The following is a 23889-nucleotide window of genomic DNA, read 5'->3' on the forward strand; positions in this document are numbered from 1 at the left end:
TCGTCACAAAACAAAAGTGACGTTATTAAGCATGTGCAGTAAAAAGTAGGATTCTGTTTTTACATCCAAAAGCGATTGCTCTTGATAAAAATGCTTTATCTGCCTCCCCAATGAAAACTAGTTTGAAAATGTGTCGTATGTTTCTGGACGGTGCACCATGCTTCCTTGTTGACAACATAACGAGCGGCGCAGATTACTGTTCCATTTGAGAAGGGCGCTCATCCCTCACCGTTATTGCCCGTTCACATCACAGGCCATCAAGGTTGGGTAGGTTACTTTCTAAATGTAATTACAGTTACAAGTTACCCGTCCAAAATTGTAATCAGTAAAGTAACTTTTGGATTACCCAAACTCAGTAACGTAATCTGAGGCATGAGAAGAAGACAAAAATGTATGTTACTAATTGAACGACATCTATTGCAGGATAAATCAATGTTAAAGTTTACATAGTGGCCTCCAATTGCTCTTAAATTCAACCGATCGCTACCTGCATCTACCCGCCTGTCCAACATCACTACTCTGGACGGCTCTGACTTAGAATACGTGGACAACTACAAATACTTAGGTGTCTGGTTAGACTGTAAACTCTCCTTCCAGACCCATATCAAACATCTCCAAACCAAAATTTAATCTAGAATTGGCTTCCTATTTCGCAACAATGCATCCTTCACTCATATGCTGCCAAACATACCCTTGTAAAACTGACCATCCTACCAATCCTCGACTTTGGCGATGTCATTTACAAAATAGCCTCCAATACCCTACTCAACAAATTGGATGCAGTCTATCACAGTGCAATCTGTTTTGTCACCAAAGCCCCATATACTACCCACCATTGCGATCTGTACGCTCTCGTTGGCTGGCCCTCGCTTCATACTCGTCGGCAAACCCACTGGCTCCATGTCATCTACAAGACCCTGCTAGGTAAAGTCCCCCCTTATCTCAGCTCGCTGGTCACCATAGCATCTCCCACCTGTAGCACACGCTCCAGCAGGTATATCTCTCTAGTCACCCCCAAAACCAATTCTTTCTTTGGCCGCCTCTCCTTCCAGTTCTCTGCTGCCAATGACTGGAACGAACTACAAAAATCTCTGAAACTGGAAACACTTATCTCCCTCACTAGCTTTAAGCACCAACTGTCAGAGCATCTTACAGATTACTGCACCTGTACATAGCCCACCTATAATTTAGCCCAAACAACTACCTCTTTCCCAACTGTATTTAATTAATTTATTTATTTAGCTCCTTTGCACCCCATTATTTTTATTTCTACTTCGCACATTCTTCCATTGCAAAACTACCATTCCAGTGTTTTACCTGCTATATTGTATTTACTTTGCCACCATGGCCTTTTTTGCCTTTACCTCCCTTCTCTCCTCATTTGCTCACATTGTATATAGACTTGTTTATACTGTATTATTGACTGTATGTTTGTTTTACTCCATGTGTAACTCTGTGTCGTTGTATCTGTCGAACTGCTTTGCTTTATCTTGGCCAGGTCGCAATTGTAAATGAGAACTTGTTCTCAACTTGCCTACCTGGTTAAATAAAGGTGAAATAAATAAAATAAAAAATAGCTGACCATATATGGATGTTACATTTGACTTTATGGTTTGGTTATGTAGGCTTCTTCTAACCCATCACTTTCTACTACATATAATACAATGATTAAATGATATCTTTACATGAAAAACCAAAGTCAATCAGAATTCCAGTCATTCCAATAAATGTTATACCTCTTGATCTTCAAGAATAGGACTTGGAAATATGAAAGTATAGATTAGCCAAATTGTTTTACCCGAGCATAACCCCAAAACTAAGGATTTATTAGCCAGCCCTACTCTGTTGTTTATGATTTTGATGTCATGGAGGACTGACTGGGCTCATTGATTCGAGTTGAAAAATAAATGTTGCACTCATGGAATGGCATGCTTTGACCACCGCTGAAATGTGCTTTTTACATGTGAAAAATGAATGCAATATGGTGCATTTGCTATAGGCCAATTGTTTACCTTTTTGTTGGTGACACTTTGTTATCTTGATCATATGCAGCGGTTTGAAGGGCAAATCCAGAGATGAAACAATAACAAAACGGTCATCACACCTCTGTTTTGGTAAAAAAATTGAGGGATAGGACTGGAGAAATGCAACCACTGTCAGATTAATAGACAGAGCTATGGATGCAAGTACTGACCATCCATTGTATCAAAATGATTGTTTTAACCATGTTATGAGGCTATACAGTGTTTGTTTACATTTACAAAGATAAACTTACATTTTGGGTTCTCATGGAGTGTGACAGTTGAACTATGACTATGACCATATTCTTTATGAATCAATGGATATACAGTACCAGTCAAAGGTTTGGACACACCTTCTCATTCAAGGGTTTTTCCTCATTATTACTATTTTCTACATTGTAGAATAATAGTGAAGACATCAAAACTATGAAATAACACATATGGTATCATGTAGTAACCAAAAAAGTGTTAAATAAATCAAAATATATTTTATATTTTAAATTCTTCAAAGTAGCCAACCTTTGCCTTGATGACAGCTTTGCACAAGCTTGGCATTCTCTCAACCAGCTTAATGAGGCAGTCACCTGGAATGCTTTTCAATTAACAGGTGTGCCTTGTTAAAAGTTAATTTTGGGAATTTCTTTCCTTCTTAATGTGTTTGAGCCAATCAGTTATGTTGTGAGAAGGTAGGGGGTGGTATACAGAAAATAGCACTATTTGGTAAAAGACCAAGTCCATATTATGGCAAGAACAGCTCAAATAAGCAAAGAGAAACGACAGTCCATCATTACTTTAAGACATGAAGGTCAGTCAATCCGGGAAATAGCAGTCACAAAAACTATCAAGAACTATGATGAAACTAACTCTTATGAGGACCGGCACAGGCAAGGAAGACCCAGAGTTACCTCTGCTGCAGAGGATACGTTCATTAGAGTTACCAGCCTCAGATATTGCAGCCCAAATAAAAGCTTCACAGAGTTCAAGTAACATCAACTTTTTTTTACCTTTATTTAACTAGGCAAGTCAGTTAAAGAACAAATTCTTATTTTCAATGACGGCATAGGAACAGTGGGTTAATTAACTGCCTGTTCAGGGGCAGAACGACAGATTTGTACCTTGTCAGCTCTGGGATTTGAACTTGCAACCTTTCGGCTGCTAGTCCAACACTCTAACCACTAGGCTACCCTGCCACCCCGCCCTGAACGCACAATCCCTCCATCAGTGCTCAGACTGTCCGCAATAGGCTGAGAGAGGCTGGACTGGCAGGTCTTCACCAGACATCACCGGCAACAACGTCGCCTATGGGCACAAACCTACCGTCGCTGGACCAGACAGGACTGACAAAAAGTGCTCTTCACTGATAAGTCGCTGTTTTGTCTCACCAGGGGTGATGGTCAGATTTGCGTTTATCTTTGAAGGAATGAGCATTACACCGAGGCCTGTACTCTGGAGCGGGATTGATTTGGAGGTGAAGGGTCCATCATGGTCTGGGGCGGTGTGTCACAGCGTCAACGGACTGAGCTTGTTGTCATTGCAGGCAATCTCAACGCTGTGCGTTACAGGGAATACATCCTCCTCCCTCATGTGGTACCCTTCCTGCAGGCTCATCCTGACATGACCCTCCAGCATGACAATGCCACCAGCCATATTGCTCGTTCTGTGCGTGATTTCCTGCAAGACAGGAATGTCAGTGTTCTTCCATGGCCAGCGAAGAGCCCGGATCTCAATCACATTGAGCACATTTGGGACCTGTTGGATGAGGGCTAGGGCCATTCCCCCCAGAAATGTCAGGGAAATTGCAGGTGCCTTGGTGGAAGAGTGGGGTAACATCGCACAGCAAGAACTGGCAAATCTGGTGCAGTCCATGAGGAGGTGATGCACCACAGTACCTAATGCAGCTGGTGGCCACACCAGATACTGACTGTTACTTTTGATTTTGACCCCCCCTTTGTTCAGGGACACATTATTCCATTTCTGTTAGTCACATGTCTGTGGAACATGTTCAGTTTATGTCTCAGTTGTTGAATCTTGTTATGTTCATACAACTATTTACACATGTTAAGTTTGCTGAAAATAAACGCAGTTGACAGTGAGAGGATGTTTCTTTTTTTTGCTGAGTTGATATATATATGCAGTTGAAGTCGGACACTTAGGTTGGAGTCATTAAAACTAGTTTTTCAACCACTCCACAAATTTCTTGTTAACAAACTATAGTTTTGGCAAGTCGGTTAGGACATCTACTTTGTGCATGACACAAATAATTTTTCCAACAGTTGTTTACAGACAGATTATTTCGCTTATAATTCACTGTATCACAATTCCAGTGGGTCAGAAGTTTACATACACTAAGTTGACTGTGCCTTTAAACAGCTTGGAACATTCCAGAAAATGATGTCAAGGCTTTAGAAGCTTCTGATAGGCTCATTTACATAATTTGAGTCAATTGGAGGTGTACCTGTGGATGTATTTCAAGGCCTACCTTCATAGTGGTCTCTGACTTGTGGTCAAACTCGCTCAGGTGGAACAAACTAAAACTTGCACCTTTTTTCAATGCTGATTTGAATGTCACTGAGAAAACAGAGAAGTGTCAGATTTATTTTCACAAACATCCTTTCTGAATTTAAAAGTAATCCTTGAAGTAATCATCTAGTTTTTCAAAAGTATCTGTAATCTGATTACAATATTTTTGCTTGTAATTTAATGGATTATAGTTACAGTTTTTTGTAATCCCTTGCATGTAACAGATGACATGCAATCCGTTACTCCCCAACCCTGCAGGCCACAGACCAGTGCCCGCAGTCTCAATATAATTGAACCCGCCCACTGAAAAATAAATGGGAGGGGCTGCATTATAATATTTCCCAGCATGTTTTGTTGCAGGTTGATTTTTAGAATAGTTTGTTTTAATATCTATGTTTCTTCTTGCACATTGATTAATTGATAGGTAGTCTTGTTTATTAAGTCCTTCACCATAGCAGTCATTCTGTGTGCAGGTTGTGAGTGATATAATATTCAAATTGTTGGATATCCTCCCTCTGGCTGTATTCTGATAGGACTAACTAATCACTTTAGAAACTTGCAGGTCTATGAGCCAGGATTTTCAGACCACAATGTTGAGAATGACTAGACAATAACAAACAGCCGTATGCTAATATTTACTTCTAATTGAAACATATTCACTTTGGCAATCACTTTGGTGAAAGTACTAGCAATAATGCAACAACCATCTCTCGGTCACTAACAAACACAGTCATGGGTGGGTATCTCTCACATTCACCTGAAAGGCATGCTGGGAAATACGCAATTCCCTCTTCACACCCTACAGTGTTAAAACAACACCCCCATTGTTTAGTGTTTAAAATCTATTCCCCTTGTTCTGAAAAAAATGTGTGTTTAAAATGTGTTACAGGGAATAAGCATGTTCCGGTGTTTACACATTTTCATTGAAATTCTAAATCCTTGACACATTTAAAAAGTGTTACAGAAAAGTTTTTAGTTATGTGTTCAGATCCTAAGCATTTCGTTTTACAGTGTAAGGACCCATAGGGCGGTGTCGTCCGGGTTAGGGTTTGGCCAGGGTAGGCCATCATTGTAAATAATCATTTGTTCTTAACTGACTTACCTAGTTAAATATATATATATTGATAATGTTAATCAATCTAAGCAGTCAGTTGCATTGATTCCTGTTTTTAGCCTCTTTTGTGCTTAACATCAAATTGGCGTGTAGGCCTATGGCATATTGTTGCAATTCTATAAGTTCCTGTATGAAATAGGCCTGTGGATAATGTGTTATTGTGCCTTGAAATAAAATACAAATAAAAGACAACATTCCCAATTCCGGTTTTGATAGAGAAATGATATATTAGGGGTATCAACCCAGACAAAATCATTACCTTCAGCCCGTTTCCTTATGCCTTTCCTTTTAACTTGTCAACATTGATTTAAAATAGGCATCAGATAATGTTGTTATGAAGAATAAGCATGTCCCACAATAGGAGAAACCGACACTGTCCTCAGCAGCAATCTAGTTTGGAATATGCTCAGGACGCACACGCACAAACACACACACACACACACATCCCAGCCTTTGTATGGTGTCTCCCAACCGGTCTGTTTTCTCGGGAGCTTTGATTGTTATTGGATTTTCTTTTCATCCTTTGGGGATAGTAGACAAAAAAAAGTTGGCGCGCGAGGAGGATAGCACTAGGGAGAGGCGTAAAGGGCATGTATTTGAATAGGCCTATGTGTTCGGGGTTGAAGGGGGGACTTCCCCCATTATTTTACTTTCCGCCTTTGTTGGAATTGGAAGTTTGAAGCGTGTGCCTTTGGAGGCACAAGCCACGCGCCTGCCCTGACCTCTGTGACACCCTATTTGCATAAAGCTGGAGAATTGAATTCGGTCCTATTCTTTGACGTGACCTGCCTGACTTAGTCAATTACTGGCGGTCCCTGGTTGTTCAGCGGTGGGATAATTAAACGGAATCACAAATGTGGCGCTTTTAAACTAACGGAATACCTATCTCCACTGAGGCCTATAAGGGAAAACTTGTTTTAAAAAATGTGCCACCCGCAATATACACTGGTCAACAAGTTCAAACTAATGTCATTAACCTCAAAATCAAATTTTAGATGTTATCGCAGGTGCAGAGAAATGCTTATGTTTTTACCTCCAACGGTGCAGTAATATCTAGCAATATGTTAAATCCACCGAATACAACTACAATTTTAGCCTACAAAATGTTGTTTCAAAAAGAGCATTGCTGCATGGGCCCTCGGGGTGTTTATGAGCCTGTCCTACATTTGACATTTCAATTCAGCCTCAGTAGGTAAGGTAGGTTTAAAAAAAAAAAGAATTGTTTTGTTTATTATAATAATTTTTTCTTTTAGGTCTTTAGCCTATTAAGTGACCCACTATGCCTACAATGATATCATCATCATCATCATCATCATCATCACGCACATCATTGATGATATGTCATAGTCTTAGCAATTGCTTGAAAATGTACTTAGAAGAATCCTCAATGCCTGGCTCTAGAGCAGCCTATGGGCTATACAGAGGCACCACCAACTTCGGCCTACACTGCCTTTGTTCAGCACACAGCCTGGGCAGGAGGAATTCGGAATGTGTAATCTTGTTGCTACGAGAAAGGATGTAGGAGCGCCTGCGATTGGCCCGTGGCACTCGTGGGCCATGTGCAGTTCGTGCTGTCTTATTTACATACAGCTGGACAGTTTGCCGAGGACATGAATACACAGCCCTCTAACAACAATAGAATCAACTTAAACGACAGCACCATGACTCTCCAATTCCGTTTCAACCATTCAGTCAGATGAAATATGGTAAAGGCAGGGGGTAATCTAAAGACAGAAATTGTGATACATTAGGAGGAGGTAGCAGTGATAACACAGATGTGTTCTTGACCCCTCTTGTGGAATTTTTTATCTGAATTCCTTCAAAATAGAAACCCTTATTTTTTAAATATGTTTTTGTGTCAATTTATTTAAAAAATAAGGCAAGAGGTTGCAGTATCATGTCGTCCCCCACAAATGATGCAGCGCCCCTTGGGCCAATTGAGATATTGCATATGACGAACACATTTCAGTCAATGACCACAGCTCCCGCCTAGGGCCAATCAGTGTAACTTTGTAAATGCCTGATCTCTATGGCAAGACGCATCATTCACTATCAAGTTACATCAAAATCATCCCAGTGCTGTCTGGGATATTGCGTAAGCCTAATGTACAAAGGAACGTGCTGATGGACTGAGAAAAATCCACAGTCCCCTCCCCGATTTAATAGTGGGACAAATATAATGTAGGCTAGGTATAGGCCTATTCGATTTTCATGTCATTTTTGCAGGTTAGCATTTTTTTTCATGCATCTTGTTCTGGAGGCTGCTCTTCAGAGTGTTCTCTAACTGGCACAGGCACAAAGTCAAACCTAACCTTAACCCTAACCTTAACCACACTGCTAAACCTAATGCCTAACCCTAACCTTACATTTTTTTCATTATAGCCAATTTTGACTTTGCAGCTGGCCCATCTAGCGGAAAACGCTCAAATCTTTTTCATGTCCTAAAATCATATAGGCCTACACCTCACCTCAACCAACCATGTTCAACTTTCAGTTAGGCGGGCTTTGGCCTAGGTGGCGCTGTTGTATTTTTGGTAATTTATTAGGATCCCCATTAGCTGTTGGAAAAGACACTGCTACTCTTCCTGGGGTCCACACAGAACATGACACAATACAGAATATTAATAATATTAATAGACAAGAACAGCTCAATGACAGAACTACATACATTTAAAAACAGCACAGCCTACATATCAATACATACACACAAACTATCTAGGTCAAATAGGGGAGAGGCGTTGTGACCGGAGTTGTTTTTGTTCATCTGAAGTGCTGATTGGAATGATCGAAAAAATGGATAAACAATCAAAAACGGAATAATTAGGCAGCAGTACACTTAAAGCTGCAGCCTCCAATTCGAAGAAAAATCTAACGGCCCTCTGCAACTTGTTTTGTTAAACAGCAGAGAAATGTAACCCCTCTCAAATTCATAGACATGGCTATGGAGGCAAGGATTGATCATGCACGCATTGTTTTCTAGTTATACAGTGTGTGTGTCCAATTAGGCTACATTGTTTACACACATTGGAGTAAAACAAGCTTATATCATGGGTTCCTGTCAAGGCAAGGGCTGATTTCAAGGTTTTACTGCTAACCTACAAAGCATTACATGGGCTTGCTCCTACCTATCTCTCTGATTTGGTCCTGTCGTACATACGTACGCTACGGTCACAAGACGCAGGCCTCCTAATTGTCCCTAGAATTTCTAAGCAAACAGCTGGAGGCAGGGCTTTCTCCTATAGAGCTCAATTTTTATGGAATGGTCTGCCTACCCATGTGAGAGATGCAAACTCGGTCTCAACCTTTAAGTCTTTACTGAAGACTCATCTCTTCAGTGGGTCATATGATTTAATGTAGTCTGGCCCAGGAGTGTGAAGGTGAACGGAAAGGCTCTGGAGCAACTAACCGCCCTTGTTGTCTCTGCCTGGCCGGTTCCCCTCTTTCCACTGGGATTCTCTGCCTCTAACCCTATTACAGGGACTGAGTCACTGGCTTACTAGGGCTCTTTCATAACGTCCCTAGGAGGGGTGCGTCACTTGAGTGGGTTGAGTCACTGATGTGATCTTCCTGTCTGGGTTGGTGCCCCCCCTTGGGTTGTGCCGTGGCGGAGATCTTTGTGGGCTATACTCGGTCTTGTCTCAGGATGGTAAGTTGGTGGATGAAGATATCTCTCTAGTGGTGTGGGGGCTGTGCTTTGGCAAAGTGGGTGGGGTTATATCCTTCCTGTTTGGCCATGTCCGGGGGTGTCATCGGATGGGGCGACAGTGTCTCCTGACCCCTCCTGTCTCAGCCTCCAGTATTTATGCTGCAGTAGTTTATGTGTCGGGGGGCTAGGGTAAGTTTGTTATATCTGGAGTACTTATCCTGTCCTATCCGGTGTCCTGTGTGAATTTAAGTATGCTCTCTCTAATTCGCTCTTTCTCTCTCTCGGAGGACCTGAGCCCTAGGACCATGCCTCAGGACTACCTGACATGATGACTCCTTGCTGTCCCCAGTTCACCTGGCCGTGCTGCTGCTCCAGTTTCAACTGTTCTGCCTGTGATTATTATTATTTGACCATGCTGGTCATTTATGAACATTTGAACATCTTGGCCATGTTCTGTTATAATCTCCACCCGGCACAGCCAGAAGAGGACTGGCCACCCCACATAGCCTGGTCCTCTCTAGGTTTCTTCCTAGGTTTTGGCCTTTCTAGGGAGTTTTTCCTAGCCACCGTGCTTCTACACCTGCATTGCTTGCTGTTTGGGGTTTTAGGCTGGGTTTCTGTACAGCACTTTGAGATATCAGCTGATGTACGAAAGGGCTATATACATAAATTTGATTTGATTCTGATGGGGTATGACAGTTGAACTAAGCTCATCAAGCATTTATAAGTTCTATTATTCTAGAATCAATGGCTATATATCAGAAGCCCTATCCTGCAGTCAAATGACTAGTGGCCTCATTGGTGGAATGTTATTCATATTTTTTTAATAGTTTCATAATTAATAAACAATGTATTTTTTTAAATACAGAAAATCCGGTGTTTCTATGTCAAACGGTTTTGTTAAATTTCAGTGTTCTGAGATGTATATAAAGCGTAATATCGGGATGCAAACTCAAATTTGAATACATTTCAACTCTATATCTGACATGGTACAGGTGTCCTCTTTTTGTTAAGCCCATAGCCATGTGTGTGAGGTGTATACGTTTGTTTCAAAGTAGATTTGTTTAAGACTACAAAGAAACACTGTTAGGGTTGTGGTTGAGGCTAGGGTTAGGGTTGAACTGGGATGTGGACATGAAGCTAGGGTTAGGGTTGAACTGGGATGTGGACATGAAGCTAGGGTTAGAGTTGAACTGGGATGTGGACATGAGGCTAGGGTTAGGGTTGAACCGGGATGTGGACATGAGGCTAGGGTTAGGGTTGAACTGGGATGTGGACATGAAGCTAGTGTTAAGGTTGAACCGGGATGTGGACATGAGGCTAGGGTTAGAGTTGAACCGGGATGTGGACATGAGGCTAGGGTTAGGGTTGAACCGGGATGTGGACATGAGGCTAGGGTTAGAGTTGAACTGGGATGTGGACATAAGGCTAGGGATAGAGTTGAACTGGGATGTGGACATGAAGCTAGGGTTAGAGTTGAACTGGGATGTGGACATGAGGCTAGGGTTAGAGTTGAACTGGGATGTGGACATGAGGCTAGGGTTAGAGTTGAACTGGGATGTGGACATGAAGCTAGGGTTAGAGTTGAACTGGGATGTGGACATGAGGCTAGGGTTAGGGTTGAACCGGGATGTGGACATGAAGCTAGGGTTAGGGTTGAACCGGGATGTGGACATGAAGCTAGGGTTAGAGTTGAACCGGGATTTGGACATGAAGCTAGGGATAGGGTTGAACCGGGAAGTGGACATGAAGCTAGGGTTAGAGTTGAACCGGGATTTGGACATGAAGCTAGGGATAGGGTTGTGGTTGAGTCTAGGGTTAGAGTTGAACTGGGATGTGGACATGAATCTAGGGTTAGGGTTAGGGTTGAGGCTAGGTTTAGGGTTGTGGTTGAGGCTAGGGTTGGGGTTGTGGTTGAGACTAGGGTTGTGTTTGTGGTTGAGGCTAGGGTTAGGGTTGTGGTTGAGGCTAGGGTTGTGGTTGAGGCTAGGGTTAGGGTTGTGGTTGAGGCTAGGGTTGGGGTTGTGGTTGAGGCTAGGGTTGTGTTTGTGGTTGAGGGTTAGGGTTGTGGTTGAGGCTAGGGTTAGGGTTGTGGTTGAGGCTAGGGTTGGGGTTGTGGTTGAGGCTAGGGTTGGGGTTGTGGTTGAGGGTTAGGGTTGTGGTTGAGGCTAGGGTTGTGGTTGAGGCTAGGGTTAGGGTTGTGGTTGAGGTTAGGGTTGTGGTTGAGGCTAGGGTTAGGGTTGTAATTGAGGCTAGGGTTGGGGTTGTGGTTGAGGCTAGGGTTGGGGTTGTGGTTGTGGTTGAGGCTAGGGTTAGGGTTGAACTGGGATGTGGACATGAAGCTAGGGTTAGGGTTGAACTGGGATGTGGACATGAAGCTAGGGTTAGAGTTGAACTGGGATGTGGACATGAGGCTAGGGTTAGGGTTGAACCGGGATGTGGACATGAGGCTAGGGTTAGGGTTGAACTGGGATGTGGACATGAAGCTAGTGTTAAGGTTGAACCGGGATGTGGACATGAGGCTAGGGTTAGAGTTGAACCGGGATGTGGACATGAGGCTAGGGTTAGGGTTGAACCGGGATGTGGACATGAGGCTAGGGTTAGAGTTGAACTGGGATGTGGACATAAGGCTAGGGATAGAGTTGAACTGGGATGTGGACATGAAGCTAGGGTTAGAGTTGAACTGGGATGTGGACATGAGGCTAGGGTTAGGGTTGAACCGGGATGTGGACATGAAGCTAGGGTTAGGGTTGAACCGGGATGTGGACATGAAGCTAGGGTTAGAGTTGAACTGGGATGTGGACATGAGGCTAGGGTTAGGGTTGAACTGGGATGTGGACATGAAGCTAGGGTTAGGGTTGAACCGGGATGTGGACATGAAGCTAGGGATAGGGTTGAACCGGGATGTGGACATGAAGCTAGGGTTAGAGTTGAACCGGGATTTGGACATGAAGCTAGGGATAGGGTTGAACCGGGATGTGGACATGAAGCTAGGGTTAGAGTTGAACCGGGATTTGGACATGAAGCTAGGGTTAGGGTTGTGGTTGAGTCTAGGGTTAGAGTTGAACTGGGATGTGGACATGAATCTAGGGTTAGGGTTAGGGTTGAGGCTAGGTTTAGGGTTGTGGTTGAGGCTAGGGTTGGGGTTGTGGTTGAGACTAGGGTTGTGTTTGTGGTTGAGGCTAGGGTTAGGGTTGTGGTTGAGGCTAGGGTTGTGGTTGAGGCTAGGGTTAGGGTTGTGGTTGAGGCTAGGGTTGGGGTTGTGGTTGAGGCTAGGGTTGGGGTTGTGGTTGAGGGTTAGGGTTGTGGTTGAGGCTAGGGTTGTGGTTGAGGCTAGGGTTAGGGTTGTGGTTGAGGTTAGGGTTGTGGTTGAGGCTAGGGTTAGGGTTGTAATTGAGGCTAGGGTTGGGGTTGTGGTTGAGGCTAGGGTTGGGGTTGTGGTTGTGGTTGAGGCTAGGGTTAGGGTTGAGGCTAGGGTTATGGTTGTGGTTGAGGCTAGGGTTGTGGTTGAGGCTAGGGTTGTGGTTGAGGTTAGGGTTGTGGTTGAGGCTAGGGTTAGGGTTGTAATTGAGGCTAGGGTTGGGGTTGTGGTTGAGGCTAGGGTTGTGTTTGTGGTTGAGGCTAGGGTTGGGGTTGTGGTTGAGGCTAGGGTTGGGGTTGTGGTTGATGCTAGGGTTAGGGTTGTGGTTGAGGCTATCGTTGTGGTTGAGGCTAGGGTTAGGGTTGTGGTTGAGGCTAGGGTTAGGGTTGTGGTTGAGGCTAGGGTTGGGGTTGAGGCTAGGGTTAGGGTTGTGGTTGAGGCTAGGGTTGTGGTTGAGGCTAGGGTTAGGGTTGTGGTTGAGGCTAGGGTTGTGGTTGAGACTAGGGTTAGGGTTGTGGTTGAGGGTAGGGTTGGGGTTGTGGTTGAGGCTAGGGTTAGGGTTGTGGTTGAGGCTAGGGTTAGGGTTGAGGCTAGGGTTGTGGTTGAGGCTAGGGTTAGGGTTGTGGTTAAGGCTAGGGTTAGGGTTGTGGTTGAGGCTAGGGTTGTGGTTGAGGCTAGGGTTGTGGTTGAGGCTAGGGTTGTGGTTGAGGCTAGGGTTGTGGTTGAGGCTAGGGTTAGGGTTGTGGTTGAGGCTAGGGTTGTGGTTGAGGCTAGGGTTGTGGTTGAGGCTAGGGTTAGGGTTGTGGTTGAGGGTTAGGTTTGAACCGGGATGTGGACAAGGTGGAGTTGGCGTGGGTACATTAATCTAGGGTTAGGGTTGTGGTTGAGGGTTAGGTTTGAACCGGGATGTGGACAAGGTGGAGTTGGCGTGGGTACATTAATCTAGGGTTAGGGTTATCATTTCTATAGCAGTTGTTACCGTTGTTACAATATTCTTATGTTATAAATAACAATTTAAACTTACAATAACATACCATTTCTTTAAGATAGCTGAAGCAAGCATACACATTTACTTCAGGAAATGTACCTTTTCTAGTCGTGCACTCTTCTCCCACAAACCTTCAGTGACTCATCATAATACCAACTTAACCTCCGCATGAGAAATCTTATTTGTCCTCGACTAGAGAGTTATTGTACATGTTTAATCTTGATAAAAGAGCCCTGGTGTTGTTTCTTGAAACCACATTCTGTAGGCCTATGCATCTCTGGTCATGGTCTTAGCACTCTGAGTTTTATTAAGCAGCTGGTAAATATGATTTAGAAAGAAGTCATAGTGACCATCTATCTCCATACTCATAATAAATAGCCTGATGTATTTATGTACTTGTTATTATGAGAAGGAAATGAACAATGTAAATTAAGCATCAGAGAAGGTGTAAGATGTAAGATATATCAAACACACCTTCTTTTCCCTTTTTGTCTCTTCTGAGAATAACTGGTGCAAAGTCTGGGCCCTGGTCACAATGGCACAAGGTTGTCGACACATCACTTTGCCAATAGATGTCGCTGTAGTACTGACTATTGCTGTGAGCTAGTACTGACAATTTAACGGTACACAGGATGTGCGAGATGACAAAGGATGTGGAAACCTTGTGTCACTGTCAACATGTATTCACATGAAATGGGTAACAACAACCATGAAATGTAGTTCATTTCCAGATCTCACTTTGTTTGGGCCTATAAGAGAATGTTTATTCAGGAACATGATTTCTCTGTATAGGGTGGAATGTAATTATGTTAGGCCTATATCAATGCCAACACAACCACTCTACATTTTCCTGTTAATAAAACACACTAGCCAGGCAGCTAGACTTGCTAAATATTATAGATTCAGTATGTTCTAGCATGATGGTCTTGGTTGGAGAATGTGACAGCAGTAGAATTCCTTTCAGTCATTGTTTCTAATAGAGATATAAAGTGAAGCAGTCAGCTTCTCGTTTCATTGGGCCACATTTCCTGATTCTCTAACAAAATAGGAAGGGGAAATAGTGCCCAGAGTAAATGAGCTGGGGGTAGTCTGGTCTTTGACAAAAATAACACCACTCAGGTAGCCTAGTGGTTAGAGTGTGGGACTAGTAACCGAAAGGTTGCAAAATCGAATCCTCGAGCTGACAAGGTAAAAATCTGTCATTCTGCCCCTGAATAAGGCAGTTAACCCACTGATCCTAGTATGCCATTGAAAATAAGAATTTGTTCTTAACTGACTTGCCTAGTTAAATGCAAATGAATAATAGAAAATAATATTTATCTGATCCACAATCAATACTTACAAACTATTTTCTGCTTAAATGGTTGGACCAATATATGGTAACACTTATTTGAAAGAGATATTTCATCTACATGATGTTAAATAAACAAGTTGTTGATGAAAAGTATATATTTTACTCATTGGGTTTTGCATTGCCATGTGTGAATGGTATTTTGAACACATTTCAAATGCAATATAATAATAGTGAATGTACATTCTTTCTTTTTTTTTTTTACATAAGGTGTCATTCGATGATATACACCAATGTCATTCTAGTGCCATCACTAAAATGCTTGTCTTGTGTATGCTAAACTATGGTCATTATTCCTTTGTTGTAATCCGTTGACTCACTATCCCCAACACCGTCCTCCTATCCCCACCCTACCCCCACACCCGGCTCTGTTGTGGGCTTGGCCAGAGCTGGTGACCTCCTAACAGGGCCACATGGTCAGGCGAGGGGGGGGATTATATACAGTAATTAGGGGATGGAGTCGGGCCCCAGCTACACTGCCACATAAACTAAAGGGTTGTTTAAAGCTGGACTTTCAAGGCTATTAGTTAGTGAGGGTAAAGAAGCACCTAACTGAGTATAGAAACCATGTACTAATGCTTACAATATACACATATTTGTGACTATATTACGCACATATTGGATATGCCTGTAATGTTATGAGTCATGCAGCATACATTTACATGTTGTTTTATGCCCTGTGTTTCCAACATGAGGATGCATTTGAGCGTGATGAGAGGAGGAGCATCTGGGATTAGGGGCTCAGTCTTGTATTCTAAAGTGAGGTACACAGTACTGTAGGCTGTGATTTCCCTTACCCCATAGTGACAAAAATCCATCTGAAAAAAGGGAGAAAAATGACCGTGCTGGCACAACACATCGAAGACAAATGGAAAACACCATACTCCTCAGTGGTAACACCTTAATTTGACACAGTAAAAGGCTCACAAGGCGCAGCGTAATTCTCCCCTCTCATAAACATCTCCCGTGTTCAGTCTGGGACTGACGCCTGTGCTTTGGTAGGATGACATAATCAGAGCACGCCATGGCTGGGCTTAGGAAGACAAGGTAATGTCTATGGAAACGCATGCAGGACAAGGTCAGGTGGCAGAGCACCTGCTGGGAGGAAAGGCATGGGGAGGGGATAGGATGGGAGGGGGAGGTGAACAGTGATGGTAGTCCTCTTAATGGTCAGTCTAGTAAACCATGTACTGTTATTGTTGGGCAACCATTTCATTGTTTAGTGTGGACACAGTAGGTCTCCCCTAAACACACACAAAAATAAACATGCTCCTTGAGAATTTGATCTTAACTGACTTGCCTAGTTAAGTGAAGGTTAAATAAAAAATAAATAAATACAATTTGCCCCCCAACCCTTCCTCCACCCAAAACACACAAATTTGCTTAGAATAGCACATTGAGGCTGACAGGCTAGATGCACTTAGTCATTGGTCGCCTAATCTAGTCGCCCTAATCATCCAACCATTAATATAGAAAACAGATTAGACTCAGAGAGAGAGAAAGAGATAGAGAGAGAGAGAAGAGCACATCCTGCCTATTGCGGTCTATTGCTGCCTCAGCCTCTCTTTGACAGAGCGAAAGAGAGAGAGAGAGGGGGAGGAGAGAGATCGGTGATGTGGTGTGTGTGAGGGGAGGAGAAGGAGGGGGTTGGCTTTAGTGTGATTTGAATGGGCGTGAGAGAGAGCGTGAGGGACTGAGCAAATCAACCTGCCTCTTTTGACTGAACAACGGGATGGAAGAGCTGAGTTCCTAGCCACACTGATCAGAGAGGAGTTTTATTTTTGGAGAGGGGAAGAAGGGAGCAGACAAGTGGAACCGAAGAGTTAGAAGAAGGAGAAAAGGCATCAGAGTGGGGATAGATAGCAGAAAAATGCTGTCATGGGGAGAGGGGGAGGGAGCAGACAGAAAGGAACAGAATGAGACCAGGCAGGGTGGAGCGGAGCTGAAATGTGGAGGTAAGTCCTGTCTTTCTCTACTCAGACCCTTTAGAATGCCACATTCCTAATTCCCTATGTCCTGTGGTCTGGTGATAATGAATGTGATTGGCTTGATCAGGACAACCTAGATGGCTCGATGTGGGCATACATATGCTCTTATTTCCAGTCGGTTCCACCAGAGATTCAGAGCATTCTGCAGTACAAAAGTGAGAGAGCAGAGGATGTGTCAACACAATGAACGAACGCTTTGTCAGGGGTAGGTAAAGGATGTCTAAGCAACATTCTGCTCTCTTCACGCTCGTTCTCCCCCCTCTCTCTGGTGTTGTGGGCTCGTTTAAAAACGCTGTTCTGACATTGACATGAAGCCACTGCAGACCTTGCTGTGTAGGGAGCTCTGGGCTGCAGGACCCAGAGATGTGGGCCAGGTGGAGGAAGGGAGGGAGCAGAGACAGAAAGAGCGCCAGAAACAGGGAAAAGGGAAAAAAGGAATAGAGAGGAGCTATAGTGATACAGAAACAAAAAGACAAGATAAATAGGATTTTAAAATATATATTGTTATTATTTATTTATTTATTTTACAAACAAAGGTCTGCAGCCCCTGCCTGTTTTGTGTGGGGGATATGGATGATAAAGAGGACTGAGAGGGTACTGCATGTAACGTGCACAGACAATGATGGAATGGAGAACCAGAGCCAGGATCAGGGTGTTGTTTTCAAGGTGGCAAAGAAAAGGAGGGATGCAAGAGATTTTTTTTCTTCTCAATTTGTCTGTGAGGGGGGGTTGTGTTTTTTGGAGTCGGGGATGCAAGGGATGGTGAAGTCTGGTAGAGAAAGAGAACGGGCGAATTATTGAGGGAGATGAAGAGGAGAGGGTTGAGGGACAGCTTTACATAAGCCAGTGCACTAAAAGGACGGACCATTTAATTTATTTTGCACCACATGAGTCCTCATCATATGTGGTTTTCACTGTGGTTGTCAGTAGCGGACAATCTCATTCCATATGATGATGAATGCATTGAGACTTGACATGGTGAAGTCCTCGCTCTCTTTCCTGAGGAGTGCGGCAGGTCGTGTGCTTGTCTAAATTTGATGACAGAAGCCCTGTTTATACCTGGATTTAACATGCGGCCTTTGTCCTTACACTTTAGACAAGTGTAGACAATTAAAAGACTCATTGTGATCTGACTGTGAACAGATCTTATAAGTGTAAACAGACAAATCAGGTCAAGATCAGGACGAAGGACGCATGTTAACGGCAGGCATAAACAGGGCTATTGACTTGGTCGCGGTCTTTGTGCGTTCGTGGCCAGATTGGCAGAGGGTGTGACGTTATCCATCCGAGACTGCTAATCTGCATGGTTGGCCAGATGTGCCCATGGATGTGTGTGTGTGTGTGTGTGTGTGTGAAAGCCCCTCTGCTCTCCAATCATAGACTCACTTTGACAGCGACACATCTGACAAATGTATATAAAATACAGAACATAGCTTGTTTTCAGAAGATTAACATTGACTATCTGAGAATGAATATATATGTGTGCGGGGGTAACTGAGCCCAGATGCAAACAGCAGATTTATGGGCGACTATGACACACAACCACTGTGGCATCGCACACAAGGCGTATGGGTACAAGTGTCTAGTGATGCTTTGAGGTCACAGTGCCAATAATGAGGTGGAAAATGGACCTTACCATGGTGCTTAAATTGTCATGAAATTGTCATGAAATGCTACTCAAATACTACAAAATCATTGATGATGTAATAATATCAGAATACTAATGTAGTAATTAGAAAATAGAGTTGCAAAGGGGCATTCAATTTAGGATCAAATGTATTGTTAACTTGAGTATACTTTGATTAGGTTAATTAGGCCAAATGCATGTGTCAACTCTAAACAGACATACAATTATTCAATGCAGGAATCTCAACCCAACAGTCATTTATTTGTCAGTCAAATTAAGGTTAATGGATGTACCCGCCTGTATTTTAGGATAAAGTAGACTCCAACATTTCTCTATTATTTGACAACATAACAGAAAAAAGCTTTCCCCTCAGCCTTTAATAGTTTGTGGACAGTAGGTAGATGTTTCTATACCTACAATAATATAATTATCAGATGTGTGTGTGTCAGTGACAGAAATATTCCTGTTCTAGCTGGTGTTGAAGTGTGTTGAAGCACTCAGACGCTCTAAAAAATAAAACCTTTTCATAGAACATGTTAAAAATGTTGCTCTTTAAATATGCTGTTTTGACCCAAATGATGGGAACTAGCAATTGGCGTCAGAGCGTGTAGGCGTCTATATTTGTTCATCTATTGAGGACTCATAGTATCGTCACAGTATGGAGCTAAAAAAAACCTGTGGGTGTCTGGGACTCTTTTTAAATATGAGAGGCTCTCTGTCAGTCAGCAGGGACATGTGTGGCACACATTCTTCAGCTGAGTGGGAGGAGAGAAGGAGAGGGGATCAGAGGAGAAGGGAGAAGAGGTGAGGCAGAGCAGCTAATCTCTGTGATCGATCAGGCCCACTTGTATTTCCTGCAGAATCAAACTGCTCCACATCACTGTCCATTCCTACACCAGCTCCTGGCCACAGAGAACAGATCTATCCAACTAAAATGACTATAGTTACTATAGTATGAGGCATCTGATTAGACGAAACAAGGCTGTAAGTACAGAACCACTTGATGTCTTTAATAGATATTTTAAATGTAAAGGAGCTGTTACATGTTTGTCCTTTGCCAGTTTAATAAGCGGAGATCCCAAAACATTGAAGCCCTAACTGACTTACAGTTGAAGTCGGAAGTTTACTTACACTTAGGTTGGAGTCATTAAAACTCATTTTTCAACCACTCAACAAATTTCTTGTTAACAAACTATAGTTTTGGCAAGTCGGTTAGGACATCTACTTTGTGCATGACACAAGTAATTTTTCCAACAATTGTTTACAGACAGATTATTTCACTTATAATTCACTGTATCACAATTCCAGTGGGTCAGAAGTTTACATACACTAAGTTGACTGTGCCTTTAAAGAGCTTGGAAAATTCCAGAAAATTATGTCATGGCTTTAGAAGCTTCTGATGGGCTAATTGACATAATTTGAGTCAATAGGAGTGTACCTGTAGATGTATTTCAAGCCCTACCTTCAAACTCAGTGCCTCTTCGCTTGACATCATGGGAAAATCAAAAGAAATCAGCCAAGACCTCAGCAAAAAAAATTGTAGACCTCCACAAGTCTAGTTCATCCTTGGGGGCAATTTCCAAACGCCTGAAGGTACCACATTCATCTGTACAAACAATAGTACACAAGTATAAACACCATGGGACAACGCAGTTGTCATACCGCTCAGGAAGGAGATATGAATGTAAATATGTAAATGTAAATGTACTTTGCGAAAAAGTGCAAATCAATCCCAGAACAACAGCAAAGGACCTTGTGAAGATAATGGAGGAAACAGGTACAAAAGTATCTATATCCACAGTAAAACGAGTCCTATATCAACATAACCTGAAAGGCCGCTCAGCAAGGAAGAAGCCGCTGCTCCAAAAGCGGCATAAAAGAGTCAGACTACGGTTTGGAACTGCACATGGGGACGAAGATCGTACTTTTTGGAGAAATCTCCTCTGGTCTGATGAAACAAAAATAGAACTGTTTGTCCATAATGACCATTGTTATGTTTGGAGGTAAAAGGGGGAGACTTGCAAGCCGAAGAACACCAATCCAACCATGAAGCACGGGGGTGGCAGCATCATGTTATGGGGTTGCTTTGCTGCAGGAGGGACTGGTGCACTTCACAAAATAGATGGCATCATGAGGGAGGACAATTATGTGGATATATTGAAGCAATATCTCAAGACATCAGTCAGGAAGTTAAAGCTTCGTCGCAAATGAGTCTTCCAAATGGACAATGACCCCAAGCATACTTCCAAAGTTGTGACAAAATGGCTTAAGGACAACAAAGTCAAGGTATTGGAGTGGCCATCAAAAAGCCCTGACCTCAATCCTATAGAAAATGTGTGGGCAGAACTGAAAAAGTGTGTGCGAGCAAGGAGGCCTACAAACCTGACTCAGTTACACCAGCTTTGTCAGGAGGAATGGGCCAAAATTCACCCAACTTATTGTGGGAAGCTTGTGGAAGGCTACCCTAAACGTTTGACCCAAGTTAAAAAATTTAAAGGCAATGCTACCAAATACTAATTGAGTGTATGTAAACTTCTGACCCACTGGGAATGTGATGAAAGAAATCAAATCTGAAATAAATAATTATCTCCTATTATTCTGACATTTCACATTCTTAAAATAAAGTTGTGATCCTAACTGACTTAAGACAGGGAATTCTTCTAGTATTAAATTAAGGAATTGTGAAAAACTGAGTTTAAATGTATTTGGCTAAGGTGTATGTAAACTTCCGACTTCAACTGTATATGATGGAAATGACAGTGAGAGCAGCAGTGTTACACATCTGTGGCGCAGGATGCTAGCAGAGCCACAGGGCTAACAGATCCTGCCTGCCTCAGATGTACTAAAGCTGTGTGTCACCCAGGATTTCAACTCCAGCTTACACTGCTGCCCTCTTTGCATACCAAATTATATTTCCATGCCAAAAGCAACTCCTCTCCATAGGGCTGCTGCAGAAAATTGCCTCTCAACAGTCAACCAACTGTCTTTACATAACACAACGTGGACAGGAGCCTATCTGACAACAACCTGAGGCAGAAAGACTATGTGAAAAGGCTATTCAATCTATGTTTAGGCCTACTGTGCTCCACGAGAGAGGACATTTACCATGGTGCTCCCACACTGTGCCGTGCCAAACTGATATATTTTAACTGACCAATAAGGGCGAAAATTACATCCAGACATATATAATATGGCAAATACAATAGTTAAATGATTTCAGTGGCGTCTCAAGAGAAATAATCAATTTGTCCAGTTAATGATACCTCATCAACATGGATCAAATATTTCTAAGGTTACGAGGCAGATTATCCTCTCCACTGAAACATGAGTCAGCAGAACTACACCGTCTCCCTCAGTTGGAGCCATTTTGCGTTACTAGGCCTAGCCAGACTGTGTCTCTCTATCTCTCCCAGTGAGCAGTGTGTCTGTGTGACTGAGGGAGCCTGGTGGACAGAGCAGAGGATGGTAGGATGGTAGATAGCAGTGGAAGCCACTGGGTGGATCCACTAATCGGATTGTGCTCTCCTTTGTCACCTGTCCTCTGTGGCCATGCTCTTAATGGGAGCTCAGCCCTCTCTGGAGTGGAGTCACCCTCAGATTTCTGTCCCTGGGCTCTGGCCGGCCCAGCTCTGCTCTGCCACACAGGGCCTGACTGCACAATGAGCAGGACTAGAGAGGAGAGACATAGGAGAGCGAGAGTGTTCATGGGGAAATAGAAAGAGAGGCAAGGAGGAGTAAAAAAAGATAGTGAGAAGTAGAAAATGAGCCAAATAAAGGTACTACATACTACTATACTACTACATTATTATACCACTATACTACATACTACTATACTACTGTACTACTACATTTGTGTAACTGGAAAGAACATTTCATTTCAGCTAAATTAAATCTTAAAGTGCATTAGGATTATGATAATAAAACATCTGCTGAATATTTGAATAAATTCACACTAGGGAGGTTCGCTTGCTCATCACAGATTTGCACTCTGTAAATAACCCACTAGTCAGAAATACTGTAGGCAGTGGGTGTGTGGAGTTTGCTGTCGTCAATGTTGTTAATCAACCAGTTATGAAGGTTTTAAATGATATCACTGAAGCACTTGACAAAAAACAGCACTGTGTCTCACTTTTTATTGATCTCTCTAAGGCTTTTGATACAGTTGTTCATGCTATACTAAGGCAGAGATTGTCGAGTGTAGGTCTTTCGGAGCATGGAGTTGCATGGTTTGCTAACTATCTGTCTGATAGAACTCAGTGCACTCAATTTGATGGGCTTATGTCTGTTAAATTGTCTGTCTTGAATGGTGTGCCCCAAGGCTCTGTACTTGGTCTTCTCTTATTCACTATTTATATAAATGATTTCGACAAAAATGTCCAAATTGCACAACTTCATTTTTATGCTGATTATACTGTTATTTACTGTTGTGCCTCGTCTCTTACAAATGCTTTCCAGAACATGCAAACTGCTTTTTATACTGTTCAACATACCTTGTGTCAATTAAAGCTTATCCGCAATACTGACAAAACTAAACGAATGGTGTTTTCTGATGCAAGAAATAGACCTCTGAACCTTTCACCTATTACTACCTGTCAGGGCAAGGAGATTGAGGTTGTAACCTCATATAAGTATATTGGAATTTTAATTGATGATGGCCTCTCTTTTAAATTGCATATTCAACAACTTACAATTTTTTTTAAGCTGAAATATTTTAGGAATAAGGCCTGTTTTTCTTTTGAAGCCAGAAGGAGGCTAGTAATCAGCTACATTTATGCCTTTACTAGACTATGGGAATATTTTATATATGAATGCTTCCGCTCAGTGTTTGAGATCAATTGACACCCTTTACCATGGCACTTTGAGATTTATTTAAACTGCAAAACCCTTACGCACCACTGCACTTTGTATACCAGGGTTGGCTGGCCTTCTCTAGTCACTCGTAGGCTCAGTCACTGGTATACTTTTATTTACAAAGCCATTTTGGGTTTACTACCTTTTTATTTGTGCATTTTTATTGTTCAGAAATGTGATGGGTACTCTCTTCGTTCTCTGGACGTTATCCTGCTAACTGTTCCAAATGTCCAAACTGAATTTGGTAAAAGGGCTTTTATGTACTCTGCACCATCTTCTTGGAACGCCTTACAAACTACTTTTAAACTGGAAGAACTTGTCCCGATTGGTGTTTTTAAATCACAGATGAAGGATTTTGAGTCTGATTCCCTGACCTGTCAATGTTTTTAATTTGCTGTTTTATACTCTTGTGAATTCAATGG

General features: G+C 42.6%; 2 protein-coding genes across 4 annotated transcripts in view; one reads left to right on the forward strand and one right to left on the reverse strand.

Moving 5' to 3' along the window:
• LOC115101356 (cation channel sperm-associated protein 1-like) overlaps window positions 1-15961 on the reverse strand; it is a 27086-nt gene extending 11125 nt beyond the window's left edge. For all 3 annotated transcript variants that reach the window (XM_065004851.1, XM_065004850.1, XM_065004852.1), the window contains exon 1: window positions 15799-15961. In XM_065004851.1, the coding sequence (XP_064860923.1) occupies window positions 15799-15883 (85 nt within the window). In that variant the 5' untranslated portion in view covers window positions 15884-15961. The remainder of the gene's footprint in view (window positions 1-15798) is intronic.
• A 704-nt stretch (window positions 15962-16665) lies between these two features.
• The window catches only part of LOC115146936 (signal-induced proliferation-associated 1-like protein 2), a 49423-nt gene continuing 42199 nt past the window's right edge, over window positions 16666-23889 (forward strand). The window contains 1 exon segment of the mRNA XM_065004853.1: window positions 16666-16956. The gene's annotated coding sequence lies outside the window, so the exon portion shown is untranslated.

This window comes from Oncorhynchus nerka, linkage group LG19 (assembly GCF_034236695.1).
Source record: "Oncorhynchus nerka isolate Pitt River linkage group LG19, Oner_Uvic_2.0, whole genome shotgun sequence".
NCBI lineage: Eukaryota > Metazoa > Chordata > Actinopteri > Salmoniformes > Salmonidae > Oncorhynchus > Oncorhynchus nerka.